The sequence below is a fragment of the Caretta caretta genome, chromosome 15, assembly GCF_965140235.1.
Source record: "Caretta caretta isolate rCarCar2 chromosome 15, rCarCar1.hap1, whole genome shotgun sequence".
NCBI classification, from domain to species: Eukaryota; Metazoa; Chordata; order Testudines; family Cheloniidae; genus Caretta; species Caretta caretta.
Genome location: NC_134220.1, coordinates 668,561 through 685,212, shown reverse-complemented (window position 1 = coordinate 685,212; position 16,652 = coordinate 668,561). Strand labels below are relative to the sequence as shown.

General features: G+C 53.5%; 1 protein-coding gene across 3 annotated transcripts in view; it reads right to left on the bottom strand.

Annotated features, from left to right (window-relative positions):
• Positions 1 to 4,011: 4,011 nt before the first annotated feature.
• CASTOR1 (cytosolic arginine sensor for mTORC1 subunit 1) overlaps positions 4,012 to 16,652 on the bottom strand; it is a 44,003-nt gene continuing 31,362 nt past the window's right edge. For all 3 annotated transcript variants that reach the window (XM_048821296.2, XM_048821297.2, XM_048821299.2), the window contains 7 exons: positions 11,579 to 11,772; positions 10,989 to 11,121; positions 9,510 to 9,633; positions 8,550 to 8,663; positions 8,089 to 8,171; positions 7,388 to 7,482; positions 4,012 to 6,523 (listed from right to left, as the gene is read on the bottom strand). In XM_048821296.2, coding sequence (XP_048677253.1) covers positions 6,458 to 6,523; positions 7,388 to 7,482; positions 8,089 to 8,171; positions 8,550 to 8,663; positions 9,510 to 9,633; positions 10,989 to 11,121; positions 11,579 to 11,772 — 809 coding nt within the window. In that variant the 3' untranslated portion in view covers positions 4,012 to 6,457. The remainder of the gene's footprint in view (positions 6,524 to 7,387; positions 7,483 to 8,088; positions 8,172 to 8,549; positions 8,664 to 9,509; positions 9,634 to 10,988; positions 11,122 to 11,578; positions 11,773 to 16,652) is intronic.

The window sequence follows — 16,652 nt, the reverse complement described above, 5'->3', positions numbered from 1 at the left end:
GGGGGGTGGGCAGCTGCTTCTCCTCCCGCCCAGGAGCTGTGCTGGGGTAGCAGGCAGGGCTGGTGCAACCACTAGGCAAACCAGGTGGTCACCTAGGGCACCAAATGGTTGGGGGCAGCGGTGGAGCGGAGGGGAGCTGGGGTGGGTGGCGGGCTGCCTGCAGCAAGTAAGGGGGGGGTGGTGCACAGGGGAACTGCTCCCCCCCAGCTCACCCCTGCTCTGCCTCCTCCCCTGAGCCCTGCCCTGCCCTGCCTCTCTCCCTCCCAGGCTTGCCGCCAAACAGCTGATTGGCGCCACCAGCCTGGGAGGTGGAGAAGTGGCGCGTGCTCGGGGACGAGGCGGAGCAGAGGTGAGCTGGGGCGGGGAGCTGCCTGGGCCGGGGGGGGGGGGGGGGGCTCAGGGCGGAGAGCTGCTGTGGGGGAGGGGCACGCAAGGTGGAAGTTTCGCCTAGGGCATGAGACCTCCTTGCACCAGCCCTGGTAGCAGGAGACAAGTCCCATGGCCCCCAGCTGTCTGGCCTGCAGGCTGAGATGGCACTGTGCTGGAGAGGGCTCCAGAGGGGGCACGAGAGCCAAGGGGGCTGAAGCCAGGCGAGGTGGCAGCTGTCCTGGCACTCCCGGCTTTGGGCTGGGAGTCTAGATGCCGAGCGCTCCTACACACTTTGCCACGTGACCTTCACCTCTGTGCCTCACTCGTTCCAGCACACTGGGGAAGGGGTTTCCTTGCCTAATTCACACATTGGTCAGCCACCAAAACCCAGAGTGGGGCAGCTAGCAGCAGCGTTCATTGTTAGGACTGTCACAAGGCCTCGGCTATTGGCACAAGCCTCCAACAGCCCCTGGGAACCCCACTGAAGGCCGTAGGGTGTTCGTGCCTGCAGCCCCGCAGGCAAGATCCAGGCCTGCAGGTAACTGGCACTTCAGTTTGTAAGTAAGCTGGGTTCCTTGCTCGGAGATGGGGTCAGTGCACCAGGTCCAGCTGAACTGCATTGCCCAGCAGTCTGTGGCTCCTCTACTGCTCGACAGAACAGGGGGGCTGCCTGCTATATAAACTCCACCGGCCCAGGCTTCAGTGGGCCCTCCAGACCTTGGAGACCACGGGCTTGTCTACACAGCACTCCGTATGAATCCACCGTGCACCAGCTTGGTATGCAACAACACCCCCTCTGGATGCTGTTAAGCAAGCGTGTGGCTTGGCTTATCGCCTCTGAATCGCCTCTGTCAAACCACCTGCTGGGACTTTCCCTGTACTGTAGCACCGTCCACACAGGAGGGCACTGTGCGCTGTCGGTTCGCACCCTAGCTTGCCACGGAGGAAGCCCTAGGAGACATCTGATCCTTGCTCCCATCCCACAAGCAGGGTGCTAGAGGCAAGGCTGGATTAAGGCAGGGGCTTTAGGGGCTGCAGCCCAGGGTCCCAGCTCAAGGGGATATCCACAAAAATAAATCACAGGCAGCGATCTCCAACTCCAGGCCACTAAGAGTCTCACAGCACAGCACTCAAGCAGGCTGCCTGAATGCCGTGGCCCCACGCTGTTCCCGGAAGCGGCCAGCTGCTAGCACAGTGTACAGAGACACGCTATTCCCCTCCCCACAGGGGCCATAGAGACATGCCAGCAGCCAGCTGCTTCCACGAGTGGCGTAGGGCCACGGCATGCAGGCAGCCTGCCTAAGCCCTGCTGCACCACCACCTGGGAGGCGCCTGTGGTGAACACCTCCTGTCCAGAGCCTACTCCTCACACTCCCTCCCCCATCCCAACACCCAGGCCCCTCCCAGAGCCTGCACCCCACCCCACCAGCCCTGAGCCCCCTCCCACACCCAAACTCCCTCCCAAACCCTGCACCTCAACCCCCTGCCCTAGATCAGAATCCCCCTCCTGCACTCAAACTCCTTCCCAGACCCTGCACCTCATTCTGCACCCTGATCCCCTACCCCTGCCCCAGCCCCCTCCTGCATCAAACTGCCTCCCAGGAAAAAGACTCTTATACAGGGGCCCCACAAAATCTAATAGCCCTGGGCCCGCAGGAGAGTTAATCCAGCCCTGGCTAGGGGAAAGTGCTCTAGGTCAGTCAGTGCCATGGGCTGCAAAAGTAGCAGGGCTCTTTATAAGGATGGGGACTAGCTCCCCATGCTGGTTTGGAGAAAGACTTCATGGAACTCTACTTGACCTACCCTCCGAATTCATCGCTTGTGGTACTGATCATTCAGATATCTGCCAACAGCTCCACATGGCAGGATCAGGGCACCTCATCTGTCCTCCCCAGCATCTTCCTCTTGCTAGGTCTCCCCTGCAAGCTGAGGGTGCGCCATCATCTATCCTGATCCCAAGCCCAGAGCCACTGAGCTCTGAGAGCTTTCCCCTGTTCCCCCAAAGTCAGCCCTACGGCTATAGGTGGCTTCGCACCTGGTCATGGTCTGTCAGCACCACTACACCAAATGCATCCAGCAGAGCGGGTGGGAGACGCTTCGGCTGAGCCTTTGTCTATCAGAATAGGCAGTTCAGGCACAAGGCAAAATGGAGCATGAAATCAAGTCAGTTTTGCCAAAATTTCACTTAAGAAAACCAAAAAGTCCCATGGGGACACCTTTCCGGGCAAAGACACTTCCATGTTGAAGTTCAGTTAAAAACAAAATTTTTTTTTGAAACAAAGTTTGTCATGGTGTAAACACAATCAGGAGTCAAAATTGAAAGAAAATGGTACAACTGACCCAAAATGATTTTTAAATTTTCCTTTGGAGAATTAAGATTTTCAGGTTTGCTCCAATTTAGACACCAAGTTCCAAAATCCTTTGCAGAATGGAACTGCTGTTCTCTGCCTGAAGACTCTTCAAAAATAATCCTCCAATTTCTTCATCCACAGCCTGATTCTTCCATTGCATCCCACCCCATAGCTTGAATGCTCACCCAGGGTCAAGGCACCTCCTTCCTGGACTGTTGCAACTTCCTCCTCCCCATGCCCCCATCCAACTCGTCAGAAATCCCCCCCACATACTACCCCTCCAGACTGGTGCAGCAAAATCAAGCTTAGTGACCCAGAGTTCAGGTTGCTAGGCCCTGTGCTTGTCACGCTCGCTACCAGAGCACTCCTCCATTCCAGGGACCCACAGCTATCACATTCCTTTGGGGCTGCAGTGGCCTCTGCTCCACTGTGAATTCCTGGCAGGACCCAGCAGCTATTTTTGAGTTAAAAGGAAAAGTGACTTCCCCTCCTGGTAAAGACACCAGATACAGTATGTCCTGGTTCTGTTTTAGCGTCCTACTGCTTATTCTGTACCACGCGCACCACGAGCTGCACTGCCCAGACACTGCCGTCTGTTAGTGCTGGGGCTTTTCCAATTTCCCAGCTATCTGGGCCACCGTAACACAAGGGCTTTTGCATTAGCCTGGCCCTGGACTGCAGCACCCAGTAGCACTTTAGGAGCGACTTAGGGCAGCTGTAGTAGAAGTGAAACCTGTTAACAAGGGAATTGGGTAATACGATCTTCTTAAGAACTACAGGCCTCTAGTTTGTTGCTTGCTGTAGCAGATTTTCTGAGAGACAGCTGCTCTTCTCCATTCCTAGCAAAGGAAGAGCTGGCTTAACAGTATTTGGCTCCCACCCCCAACCGCTTGTCTAGTTCCTGAGCAATCTTTGCTGCAGTATGCCTCTCCCCCAAGGCCAGCTTGTCTCCTTGACGTGTTGAGAATCCATAAAGGTGCTGGCCCAAAAACCATTTCCCTAAACTCTCGCTACCCACCTTCCCACTCCAGTACAGCTGGAAACACAACACAGCTAGGTCCCATTCCCTTTGGCAATGGAGTGGAGGGATTAGAACTGGTCTAGAGACAGATTCTTGGTTTGTGTAGTGGAGACCAGTGAAGTGCCCTTCCATCCTTGTTCAGTGCCTCACTCCTCAAGGAAGCTCGTGTCCCCTGACGCTTATGGTCTGGCACTGCAAAGCTAGACGCTCTGAGCATGAGAGGGGCCGTTCCCCTCCAACACCGGGCATATACACAGCAGCAACCACATGTTCTTCAAAATGGGAGATTTATTGATATTAAAAACCCTATGCAAAACTAGAAGATTAAGGAAATCTGGTTTTGCTGCACAAACTAGTGGGCGCCTTGCTGCATTGGCAAGAAACTCAACAGGGATAAAGTCACCTGAGGATGAACCGGTCAGCCACTGGGCTAGCAGCCAGAGGCCTTTCCTATGCACACTAAACGGATGAAGAAGAGTCGTCAGTGGAGGACAGCTGCCCTTTCCCAGAAGATGACCCTGCTGTTCTGAGAACCTGCACGTGGCCTCCCTGAACACACCTAGTTCAGCCCTGAACTCTTCATTGTGGCACACAGGCTGCCCTGTCTAGTGAGTGCTTCCAGCAGCCCAGGCCGAGCCTGGGATGGGGCAGTGGACCATAGAAGTTTCTCACGGGTTTTCCTATGCTAAGGCGTGGTGGGAGTGTTCATCCTGGTGAGACATGGTACTGCTGCCAACCCAGCTTGCTCCGTCCAGAACAGAAAAGGGAGTTGAGGGGTAGGTTGAAATCCAAGAACAGGCTCTGGGAGAATCTTTCAGTCACTGCTGGCAGCTGTTCCCTCATGCAAGAGGCAGAGCTGTGCTTCAAAAGGGGAATGAGTTTTGAGAGGAAGAGTGCCCTTGCGATGGCCTGGAGATTAAGAGCCATTCCCTTGCAGAAACAAGAAAGATCTCTATATGGTAACAAGCTACGCATTCACCTAGAGGCAGCTTTCCTGGCCACCCAGGAGGGACCGCCTCACCACTTCGGGAGGACCATCCCCCTCTCTGGGAAGCAGCAGGCCGTGGCAGAGGCTTGTGGGGGGGGTCCCTTGAAAGCCACTGCCATGACAATGCCCCAGAAAACAGGGGTGCAGGAGACACAGGGAATTCCACCTCCATGGATACCAATGGCTACAAGAGGAAATATCTGATGAAGTGAGCTGTAGCTCACGAAAGCTCATGCTCAAATAAATTGGTTAGTCTCTAAGGTGCCACAAGTACTCCTTTTCTTTTTAAGAGGAAATATTGTGGCTTTCCTACTCCAGTCTGAGGGGAATGTGAAAAAACACACCAGGCTCCTGGCTCTCTCAGTGTCCATCACAAAGGTACCGCCAGCTAACCCAATGCACACTTCAGCTGCAGTGCGGCACTTCAACCACCCAGCTCAGACACGCTTTTCTTCCACAACTGTCTTGCTCCAATCCAGGGAAATTCTCAGCTTCACAACCAGAAGATTTGTATATTTCCACCATCCTCCCTTCCCTGCCTGGAGTTGCATATATCCCAGAAATCCTACAAGAACTCAACTGTCTAGCGCACCCCATCCTGGCACAGACGCCATCCCGCCCATCAGATGGGATTCTGAGCCAATCAATCCCTGCTCGCCTGCCCTAAGGAGAGGGGGCTTATAAAAGCAATAAAAATATCGTATCCAAGTACAGCTAGGCAGCCACAGAGGGGTTCGGATCACATGATATTTCCCAGCACGTATAGAAAGGACGGTCTACTCTAGAAAGCTCTCTGCCCCTCCTTCCTTGGGCGGGCCATGCTATAAATAGGGGCCATTCTTACGTGCTTTAGGTTACCTGCAATTCTTAATACTGTACTAAGCCAGGACTGTCCAAGAGGCCGAGCGCCTGTCCTGAGCACCCGGCAGAGGTGTTACCAGAGGCACTGGTACAAGACCACACAAAGCAAGAAAGTCATTTCTCCCACATCCTTGACCATGTGGCAGGAATGATTGTATCATAGGAACCCTCTTCCTTGGCAACTCAGCAGCTGCTAGACAACCCAATGCCCAGCACCTCTTCTCATGCCGCCAGCCACTGCCCCCCCCGACACGTGAAGGGAAGAAACTCCCTACCCCCTACACAGAGATGCCCCCTAGCCACGTTTTAGGGAGAGAGCCCCACTGCTGCCTAAGCCTGGCATTGCGAACGAAACACTAAGTACTGGAGGCTCTACGCAACTAGGCAGTTGGCTACAAAAATAGTCAAAGGAAAAAACAACGTGACAGGCTTGACTCCAAGCCGGAAGAGTTACAATCCGGGGATGGGCAAAGTCTGCCCAACACCACCTCACGGTCCATGACAGACTCTGCTCCCTGAGGGGCGGGTCTGGGGATACAAGGAGCCCTAGGGCAGGTAACACGAACTGCTGCAGGAAACTCAGGTTCCCAGTGGGACGCCCTGGGAGCCTGTCAGAGCCCACACTCCTGCGGAGAATGCAAGGACTCTCCTGCTGGAGCCCAGGGCTAGCTCTCCACAGCTAGAGCAGTGCCCCACACCGCAGGCAAGCCACACCCCGGAAACCTGAAGACAAACAAGAGGCCCCTGCTGATGTGGAGCCAGCCATCAGAAACAGGAGACTGGAGTGTTCTCTGCCCTGCTCCCCGTGTTGAGCTCCCCCTCGCCTTTCCGGACAGGTATCAGAGCGCACGGGAGCTGCCATGCCAGCTATCTGCTGCTCTCCTGGCGCTTCCGGAGCAGCTCGATGATGCTGTCAATGCCTTCCTCTGGGACCTAGCAGCAGAGAGAGGAAGTCAGGGCTATGTTACCAGAGACAAAGCTTCAGTCACTCCTTTGCCAACTGTACTTGGAAGGGGGGTGCTGGAGGGAGGACTGGAGTCTGTTCCCATGCAGCTCCACAGGGATCACTAACTCCCACTGCAAGGTGGGATCAGATCCAACTCCCCAGCTCTATTCATCCCCCCTCGGCAAGGAAAGCAAGATTTGGACCAAGCTAGTTATCGCTCACCTTCTCCACTCAACATGGAGATGGTGCTTCATAGCCTCAGGGCAAGGTGGCAGCTAGGCAGGGCTCCCACAATCCCCTCAGCACCCCTTTCCCCCCGCCTCTGTGGGGCTGGCACTGACAGCCGACAGGTCAGCAACAGACCTCCTCCTGGACCCACCTGGGGCCCCTCCTACTGCCCTACACATTCCTGGTACCAGCGTTTCTCACGCCGCAGCCCTGGCTTGGCAGTAATGCCAGTGAGCGGGAGCCAGTGAGGTTCATTCTTCGGAGGAGACGCATTCCTGTGCCACCCACCCCGGGTGGGCCCCACACAATGGTGCATTGAACCTTGCACTGGTGTCAGAGCAGCCAGGCTGAAATGCCCCCTTCCAGGGAGCCACGCAGGGCTAGGAGACTGATGAGCAAGGCTGGCACGGAGCCAGGGACAATGGGGAGAGGCCCATTCAGAGAGCAAGGCAGTCAGGTGGCCTCACCCCCTCGGAATGTCTGTCCCCAGCAGTGGCCTCTGCTTCCCCCCGGGCTGGGAGAGAACTCCTCAGTTAAGGGGCTGGGAAGTTGGTCAATTAGCAGCATCTGTTTGCCTGGTTCATTTCCAGCATGCTGGGATCTGGGCAGGGGAGTCTACTTACCAGGGCATGGTCGAAGTTAAAGGTGCTGATGTAATATGCCGATATGTCTGCATCGGCCAGAGGCTCGGCGATCTGAGCCACTATCCCACACTCATCTGAGGAAGGGGAACAGAGGAGTCAGCGTGGGTACCAGCCCAGTGCCTCTGGGGGGCATCCTCCTCCTCCTCTCACCCATGTGCCCCTGACCCCTAGGCAAGGAGCTCTCTCGTCATTGGCTAAGACTGAGCTGGCAGACCCATGCCTGAAAAGGGCTTTGAGCAGGGGGTTGGTCTAGATGACCTCCTGAGGTCTCTTCCAACCCTAATCTTCTACAAACTCAGATAGGACACCATGAAATGAGTGCCTCTTGGCTCCCTGCCATTGAGTGGCCACAGGGTCTGGGCAATGGGGCAGGGGCCTCATGGCCAGGCACTGGTGTTCAGTACCAGCATGATTTGTTGCTCTCTGGGGCCTGATAGCGATGGGATAGCGAGATCCTGGTTACAGTGCTGGCCTGGAACAGGGGAGTCCTGGCTTCAAGTCTACTTTGCCACTGGCTTCTGTGACTTTGGGCAGGTCACTCTGCAGCACCCCTGTCTCATGGGAACAGCAGCCCGCTCTGCCCCCTGGAGTGCATTGAACATCTCAGCTGGGGAGGGCTCAATGCTGCACTGAAGACAGCTGATCCACTGTGCAGGAGAGCTTACGCCAATTCCACTTACCGAAGCCCAGCGGCTGCCCACCAATTCTCACCATCCGCCAGAGCTCCCCAGAGGAGCTGGTCAGCAGCAGGTCACTGGGGAACCTAGAAGCATTTAATGGAGTATGTCACTCCTACCCTAAGACCGTTCCTCATTCCCCCGCTAGCTGGCATGAGCCAGGGCACAGACTCCCATGAAGCTGCTCCCAGAACCCTGGGTCCACCCTGATTCCAGCAGTGGTTCCCCAGCCCTTGAAGCCCTACCCCTCTGCACAGCCCACCTGCTGACTTGGGACTAGGAGGAGAAACACCCATGAGTCCCCAAAACATCACAGTGGGGGGAGAAAATAGGAGCAGGCAGGAGCCAAAGGGAACATGTGACCTCCAGAATACCAGCCTCCCAATCCCAAGGTCAAATCTTCAGAGCATGTGGGCAGCTTTAGGTGGGGTGAAGGATGGATCTGGTGGATGGAGGATACCTACTTCTTCTGGGTCTCTGCATCCATGACGATGGAGATGTAGCCCTCGATCAATGAGAAGGCGAAGAACCTGCTGGAGTCGAGATCCTGACTGCCTGAGGCAGCTTCCTTTGGAGGGCTGCAAACACACAGGGGACCGAGGGGTCAGCCCCCGAGGCAGGCTGAGCCCCAGAAGTGCATAGCAGAACATAGCAGCCATTCCATGGCTGGCTCCTGGAGCGTTACAGGGGTGCAGCCACCCAAGAGGTGCCCTCCCTAGGAGTCAGTGAAGCTCCCTGTTGGCATCTCTAATACCAGCTGGCTAGTGACGCCATGTCTAGCCCAGTGCTGGGAGTAACAGATCTTCTGGGCCAGCCCCTGAAACAAGCCAGGTCAGACCCAGATGCTCTATTTCCCCTCACCTTGAGCACCTGTTGTCTGATCCACCTCCCGCTGGTCAGGAAGGTCCCCCCCTTTCCCTCCCCCACCAACAGCCCAGCTGAGCTAAGGCTGAACTCCAGCCCATTCTCTGCTGGGGGATGCGGTCCTGTGGGAAGAGCCTTACCCCATCTCTGCCTTTGACAAGGTTCTTTAAACACTGGTACTGCACGCAGTGTCCCAAGTGCCATCCAAGCCAGGTGCTGGAAGGCTTGACATCACCACTGTAGCCCCTAATGCCCCCATAGGGCACTGTGGGCACCCCCAGGTGGGCTGCAAAGGCCTTGGTCGCCCGCCCGTCAGAGACCTTGGGTGCCTGAAGAATTTATGAACCACTAAAGAACCTTCAGAGATCTGGAAGTTTTTGGCTGCACTCCAGCCCTCCACCCTTCTCTTCAGGGCCTGTGCTGAGGCGAGAGGCCAGTGCCTCCCTGCCCCCTTCTAGCTGCACTCACCCCTGCACTGCAGTGCACTTTAGTACTGAGAACGCCTGTGCTAAGGGGTGGGGCGAACACAGTCCCCTCTCGCTGCCCGTGCGGCTGCCTACCTGTGCGAATAGAACAGGACGTCGAGGAGCATGGTCGCAATGGCCGGCAGGGTGTCAGGAGCCACGGTCAGGATGCAGAACCTGTTCTGGGGACTCTGCACAGGGTGCACAGTAGGGCTGACGGCTGGGAGGAGAGACAATCACTCGTACAGCCCGGACCGCCAGAGCGTGCGGCCCCTTCCTCCTGCCTGGCGGCCACAGCCAGGCCATGCCGCTGACGGCGCAGCAGCACAGCGGGAGTCTGGGCCGGCAGCGCGAAGCTGCTCTCACGACCTCAAACCAGTCGTGGGACGAGCACGTCAGCCTCCAGGAGGGCTGCACTGTGTGGCCAGTACCCGGCCTGGCAGACCAGCTTCCCCCGGGGAGACGGGACACCACAGGCGTGAGCAACGGCAGCGCCCCTCGAGGCGGCAGTGCACAGAGACCGACAGCCGGGTGTGGGCGAGGAGAAACATTCCTTCCAGGGCCCAGTTCCCACAGCTGCACTGATAGGGAGCAAGTGGAGACACGTCAGCAGAGCAGCCTATGCTGTGGAGAGGGCAGGGGCCTGGGCCGGGCCAGGGACGCTCAGGCCACCTGCGCAGACAGCCGCTTCCGGGCGCGGAGCAGGTGCTCGATGGAGGAACTCAAAGTTGAGGTACTGGTGCCCTCCAGAGGCAGAGCCATGCTACTGCTCCTCTGAGCCATCCACAAAAACCCACCTTTGGTCACCTGGCCCATTAACGCTCCACTTATAGGCGGATTAGAACATGGGTTAACAGATCAGATGCTACAGATAACAGTACTGTGTGCTATACACTGTTACGGGCAAACCAGCAGAAGGCATGACAGACTGGACTGATCACCATTTATTAAAAACATCATGTATTCTCTATAAACCATTTATAAATGGAACCTTAATACATGAGCACGCACATTTTGGATTGTCCCCTAGCCGGGCTCCAGTCTCTCCCTGGATCCCCAAGCATTTCCGGTGTCTACCAGAGTGGCACCCACAGCCATATGCATGTCATGCCTGCTGCATACCACTGGCAGAAGCAGGACTGCTTAAGGGGGCTGGGGAGGAGGAGGAAGGCAGGCAGCTTGTGCGAGGCCCTCTGTTTGAGAGGACCCCATGCCAAGTGGCATGGTGACCTGGCACACTGGGTCACAATGCCACTCACTGAGTTTTGGCCTGTCCATCACAACAGAGGGGCTGGGCCACTGAACCAAAGCTGAGGGGTGCCAGTTAAGTTCAAGTGCGAGTGGTTCATGCCACAGGAGGTACGTCTGGGGACCCCTCTGGTTTCCCGCTGTCTGGCCTGTTCAGTAACTCCTCTGAGCTGGCGTGGCCGGAGCACAGAGCTGTTCACGCTGGTGGGGTCAGCGCACAATAGGCGGTTTCTGTTGCAGGGGAGAGCGGAGTTCTTCGTTCAAACCCTCCTTCACTCTGAAGAGGGCAGACAGGGTGAGAGCCCGGAAGCCGGGTCCTGGACTCACCATGCTTGGGTTTCAGGAAGCCGTTGCTCGCATCATCACAGTTAACAGGGATGGATTCTCCATTCACTTCCTTGTAGATATCAAACTCGCCAGCCAGCGTGTGGATCACCACAGGCAGGTCCTTCTCTCGCACCTGGGGAGGGCAACAGGCCTCAAACCTCACCTTTCAGCTCCCCATGAAAGCCTGCCGTCGCCTTGTCATTCTTCTCTACCCCGCAAGGAAGAGCTGAGCTTCGAAACCCATATCTCACCTATTCAACTGAACAGCATGCAGGGAAAATCTCAGGCACCACCCTTCCCGGGTGTGTCCTATTGCTATGGCGAGGACAGCCTGACCCCTGCTGTCCTCCGAATGGCACCCAGTACCCTCTGAATGGCACATCCCAGTATTGAAGAGATGGATACATTCATCTGACTGTTGCCGTAGGAGAGCCTGCACCATTCACCTAATGAGGGTTACTGTGTCACACTCCCTACATAGTTGCTCCCCTGCTTCTCCCCTTAGGGCCAATTAAGAGTCCTCCACCCACACTCCTGCCCGAAGGGGCCTGCTACAGGGGATGGCCATGAGGAGAAGGTGGGGGGCTCACCAGGATGAAGTCCGTTTGGTAGGTAGACAGCATCAGCACCGAGACATTGTGCTCGGCCAGTGGCGCGATGACCGACTTGGCAATCTTCGTCACTCCTATGGCCTGGGAGCTGGTGGAGGACCTGCCGTTGGACAAGACGTTGAGCACCAGCCAGGTGGAATCCACCACCTGCATGAACTCTGACGGGGGCAACTCTGAAATGCCAAGAGGCTGAGGTGAGACTCCAAGCAGGGATTCAGACGCAGCATTAGAAACGGACATATCAGACCACCTAATGACTAGGTCACCTAGCACCTATCCCTTCCCAGCCACAGCTCAGAGTGCTTTACCAGGAAGTTAGAGGTTATCAGCCAGTATACAAATGGGGAAACAGACACAAGCTCTCACTGAGCTGCTCAACATCACGCAGCCAGAGGGAAATAAGCCAGTTGCATAGAACTGTTTCAGCACATTCAGTGCATTCCCATTAGCCACGCTGACCATTTAAGAAACTGTATTAATTATTTGTGTTGCAATAGCACATAGGAGCCTAGTCACGAACCAGGACCCCGTCGTGCGAGGCGCTACAGAGAGGACAGAAAGAGCTTGCACTTTGACTCCACACCCACTAAGTCAGTGGCTCTCAACCTTCCCAAACGACTGTACCTCTTTTAGGAGCCTGATTCGTCTTGCCTACCCCCAAGTTCTACCTGACTTAAAAACGACTCGCATACAAAGTCAGATCTAAAAATATAAAAAAAAAGTGTCACAACACATTATTATTGAAAATTTGCTTCCTTTCTCATTTTTACCATTTATAAAATAGATCAAATGGAATATAAATATTGTAGAATCATAGAATCTCAAGGGACCTCAGAAGGTCATCTAGTCCAACCCCCTGCTCAAAGCAGGACCAATCCCCATTGTACTTGCATTTCAGTGTATATTATATACAGCAGTATGAACAAGCCTTGTAGGAAATGTAATTTGTAGGGACTTCGCTAGTGCTTTTTACGTAGCCTGTTGAGTTGACATACCCCCTGGAAGACCTCTGCGTAGCCCACGGGGTACGTGTATCCCTGGTTGAGAACCACTGGACTACGTGTCCTACACCATTCCAGTTACAGTGCTCTCTGGCTAACCATCCCACAGCGCTCCCAGAAGTGGTGGTTCTGGAAGGTTTTGAAAGGCCACCTGGGACCCAGTGAACTATTGCAGCTTCCTAGACCACAGGGCCGGAAGAGAGCATTGTGATCCAGTCGGACGGCCTTTCTGACAGGCCAGAGACCTTTCCCTGAACTTGTTCCTGTTTGAACCACAACATCTCTCAAAACATCCAACTGAAAAAACGGCTAGTGCTGACAATCCACCACAACCCTTGGGAAGTTGTGCCACTGGTTAATTGCCCTCAAAAATTTGCACCTTATGTCTAGCCAACATATCCAGCTTCAGTCTGCAGCCGTGACTCATTATACCTTTGTTAGGCTGACGAGACCTCTGTTGTCAAGTGTGTTCCCCATATAGGTACTTAGACTGATCAACTTACCTCTTAATGGTCTTTGTTAAAACAGATTGAGCTCCTTGAGTCTATCACTATAAGGACAGGTTTCAGAGTAGCAGCCGTGTTAGTCTGTATTCGCAAAAAGAAAAGGAGTACTTGTGGCACCTTAGAGACTAACCAATTTATTTGAGCATGAGCTTTCGTGAGCTACAGCTCACTTCATCGGATGCATCGAAAGCTTATGCTCAAATAAATTGGTTAGTCTCTAAGGTACAACAAGTCCTCCTTTTCTTATCACTATAAGGCATGTTTTCCAATTCTTTAATCATTCTCCTGGCTCATCTCTTAACCCCCTGCAATTTATCACTATTAGTCTTGAACTGCGGACACTGGAATCCTCGGCAGCAATTGTATTCGTGCTAAATACAGAAGTAAAATAACCACCCTGCTCGTACTCTTTGTTCCCTGTTTATGCATCCAAGGATTGTATTAGCCCTTTTTGCCATAGCAGGACACAGGGAGCTCACATTCAGCTGACTGGCCCCCATGACTCCCAAGTCTTTCAGAGTCACTGTTTCTCAGGATAGAGTCCCCCCCCATCCTGTAAGTATGGCCTGCATTCTTTGTTCCTAAGGACATGACTTTACACTTGGTTGTATTTAAACACTGCTTGTGCCCAGCTTCTTGAGTGATCCCACTCTGTATCAGTGACCTGTCCTCTTCATTATTTACCACTCCCTAGCCTTTGGGTCACCAGCACACTTTCAGCAGTGATTGTTTTCTACCATGTCAAAAAGTGTTAAATACCCTAGAGCCAAGAACTGATTCCTGTGTCCCCTCCCCACTGGAAACACACTGTTATGGTGGATCATATTAAAGAAGTTCTGTATTAAAATCACAAATGAGTTTAATACCCTGGAATTTAAACTATGGGGAATTACTAATTAAGAGGTCTCTTGGTTTTTGGTCTCTTATTTTTACTGTTTCTCTCCCTCTGTGTGAAACTTGCAAGCTGCTAATTGTGTTAGTACATCTTAAGACAGAGTCTGTTCTCAAAGCAATACTTTGAAACAACAACTGCTCACACAGAGAGAGACTCAAAGCAATACTTTGTAACAGAAACAGCACACAGACTCCCCGCCCTTTAGTTGTATTTATCTTGCTTTGTTAACAATTGCGATTAAAATAGAGATAAAGGATGTATGTGGATGGATGCTTGGCGTGGATAATAAATTATCAGGAAGGTGCCAGCCTAAGAATCCAGCGTCCATCGGCCAAAGAAGGCGTCAAGTGGAAACACCCAGAGGACCCCGGAGGGCAGACTGGAATCCACCCAACAGCCTCAAGGGTGGGAGAACCGAAGAAGAGAACATCTGGCAGCACGGAGCCGTCAGGAATGTGCCATCTGCCGATTGATTCAGCAACAGCATGGTGAAGCAATTCCCGTAGACTGGCATAGGAATAAATTCCTATAAAAACAGACTCTAGAAACAGAACTTTGGGTCTGATTCTGCAAACCAACTTCCAGGAGCTCCCTCCTCGTGTCCAGGCCACCTGGCCAGTGGCTTGGCATGAGCAACTGATAACTATGATAACAACCTTGCAGAACCTGTGTGTGTTTGAATGAATGTGTGAATAAATATGAAATTGAATGGAATGTTATAGCTATAACTAACTGCTTACTAGGATTCTTTCTGTACCCACAATAAATGTCGCATTTTGCCTTATTCCCTTTAATAAGCTCCCGCTGGTTTTTATTTCATTGGTATAACACCCACCTGAAGAAAATTCCACATTTAACCTATCAGCTAGTTTTTAATCCATTCAGCGTGGGCCATGTTAATTCTGTACTATTCTAATTTTGTAATCAAAAAGCTTGTCTGCATCCACACTGGCACCAGAGGGATGCAGGCTGAAGACACCACAGAATGAACTAGTTCTTAGCATGCACGTCCTCCAGTTGGAGCACACGGTCCCTTATAAGCATGCTAAGGAGACAACAGTTCCTACAGCATTAGATTTCTCTAGTAAAGAGAAGGCCAATGTGTCAGCAACAGAGTTGGGAAGAGCTATCTAATCTTTCAACTCCAAGACCTGCACCTTAGGCCAACGGGCTGAACTGCCCACGCCACCACCTAACCCCAGCCTGTGCAGAACTGCACAGCCTGGTTTATCCAGCCTAGATCTAACGGAATCCAAGCCAGGCCAAGACTGGCTCAACATGCAGTCCTGGGGAAGAAGGAGAGCTCTGCTCATAGCCAAGAGGCTCAGTCACTGGTTCATCATCGCTCCCATAACCGCATTGGTCGTTGGGGCATCATCACTGATGAGCAATCAATCGTCTCCACCAGATGATTGTGTGGCAGTGAGTCTCCGCGAAGTCCATTCCTGTCCACTCTTACGTTGTCAATTCATCTCTTCTTCTGTCTACCTCTTCTTCTCTTCCCCTGCATTTCCCTTGGATGATGATCTTGGATAGCCCAGATCTTGTTACATGGCCGCAACACTTCAGCTTGTGCTTCTTGACAGTTGTCAGGAGGTCTTCGTATGTCCCAGCGCATTGGGCGATGATGTAGTGGACCTCTTCATTAGTGACATGGTCGAAGTAGGAGATGCCCAGGATTTTAAGGAAATCTCTCATCTCTACTATCTCTATTTTCCATTCAAGTTCTGCCATAAGGGTCCGTGTCTCGCACGCATACAGAAAAATGGAAATGACCTGCAGTTTCAGTTTGGATTCCAGGGAGATGTTCTTATTTCTCCAAATTGGCTTTAGTGGTGTGGGGGGAGGGGGTGCAGGGGTCAGGGCGGAGGGCTGGGGTTGTGGGGGTGCTCCCAGCCCCCATGCCCTGAGTGGCTCATGGCGGGGGCTGGAGGGGATATGCCCTGATTCCACCCCCTTCCCCAAGGTCCCAGGAGCAGAGAGCGCGCTGCAGCTCCGCTTTTACCTCTCCCGCTGGTAGCAAAGCTGATCGGCCACAGGGAGGGGGAGAAGGAGGGGCAGGAACCCAGCACGCTGGGGGAAGCTTGCCTGCCCTGCAAGGAGAGAGGGGTGGGCGGAAAAGAGTGGGCTGGGCAGGATTTTTAGTGGCATGCTGCTGTCTGCCCGGGTCCAGCAGACAGCAGCGTGCCATTAAAAATTGGCTTGTGTGCGTAGGTTGCTGACCCCTGGCTTAGAGGGAATTTAGCAGGCAGGAGGTGAGTTCAGGGAGTCTTCAATGAAGCAGAGACACGACAGATTTAGCGGTAATACGTTCTTCCTTGTACTAACCGTTCTATCTGAAAGTAAATGGTGGTGGTTCTGTACCTTTGATGCCAGACAGGCTGCATAAAATAAATGAACAAGGTGCAGTTTGAAGCTGTATCCATGGAGTCTCTCATTTGGTTTAATCATAGACTCCTAGAAGATTAGGGTTGGAAGGGACCTCAGGATGTCATCTAGTCCAATCCACTGCTCAAAGCAGGACCAATCCCCAACTAAATTCTCCCAGCCAGAGTTTTGTCAAGCCTGATCTTAAAAACCTCTAAGGAAAGAGATTCCACCACCTCCCTAGGTAACACATTCCAGTGCTTCACCACCCTCCTAGTGGAAAA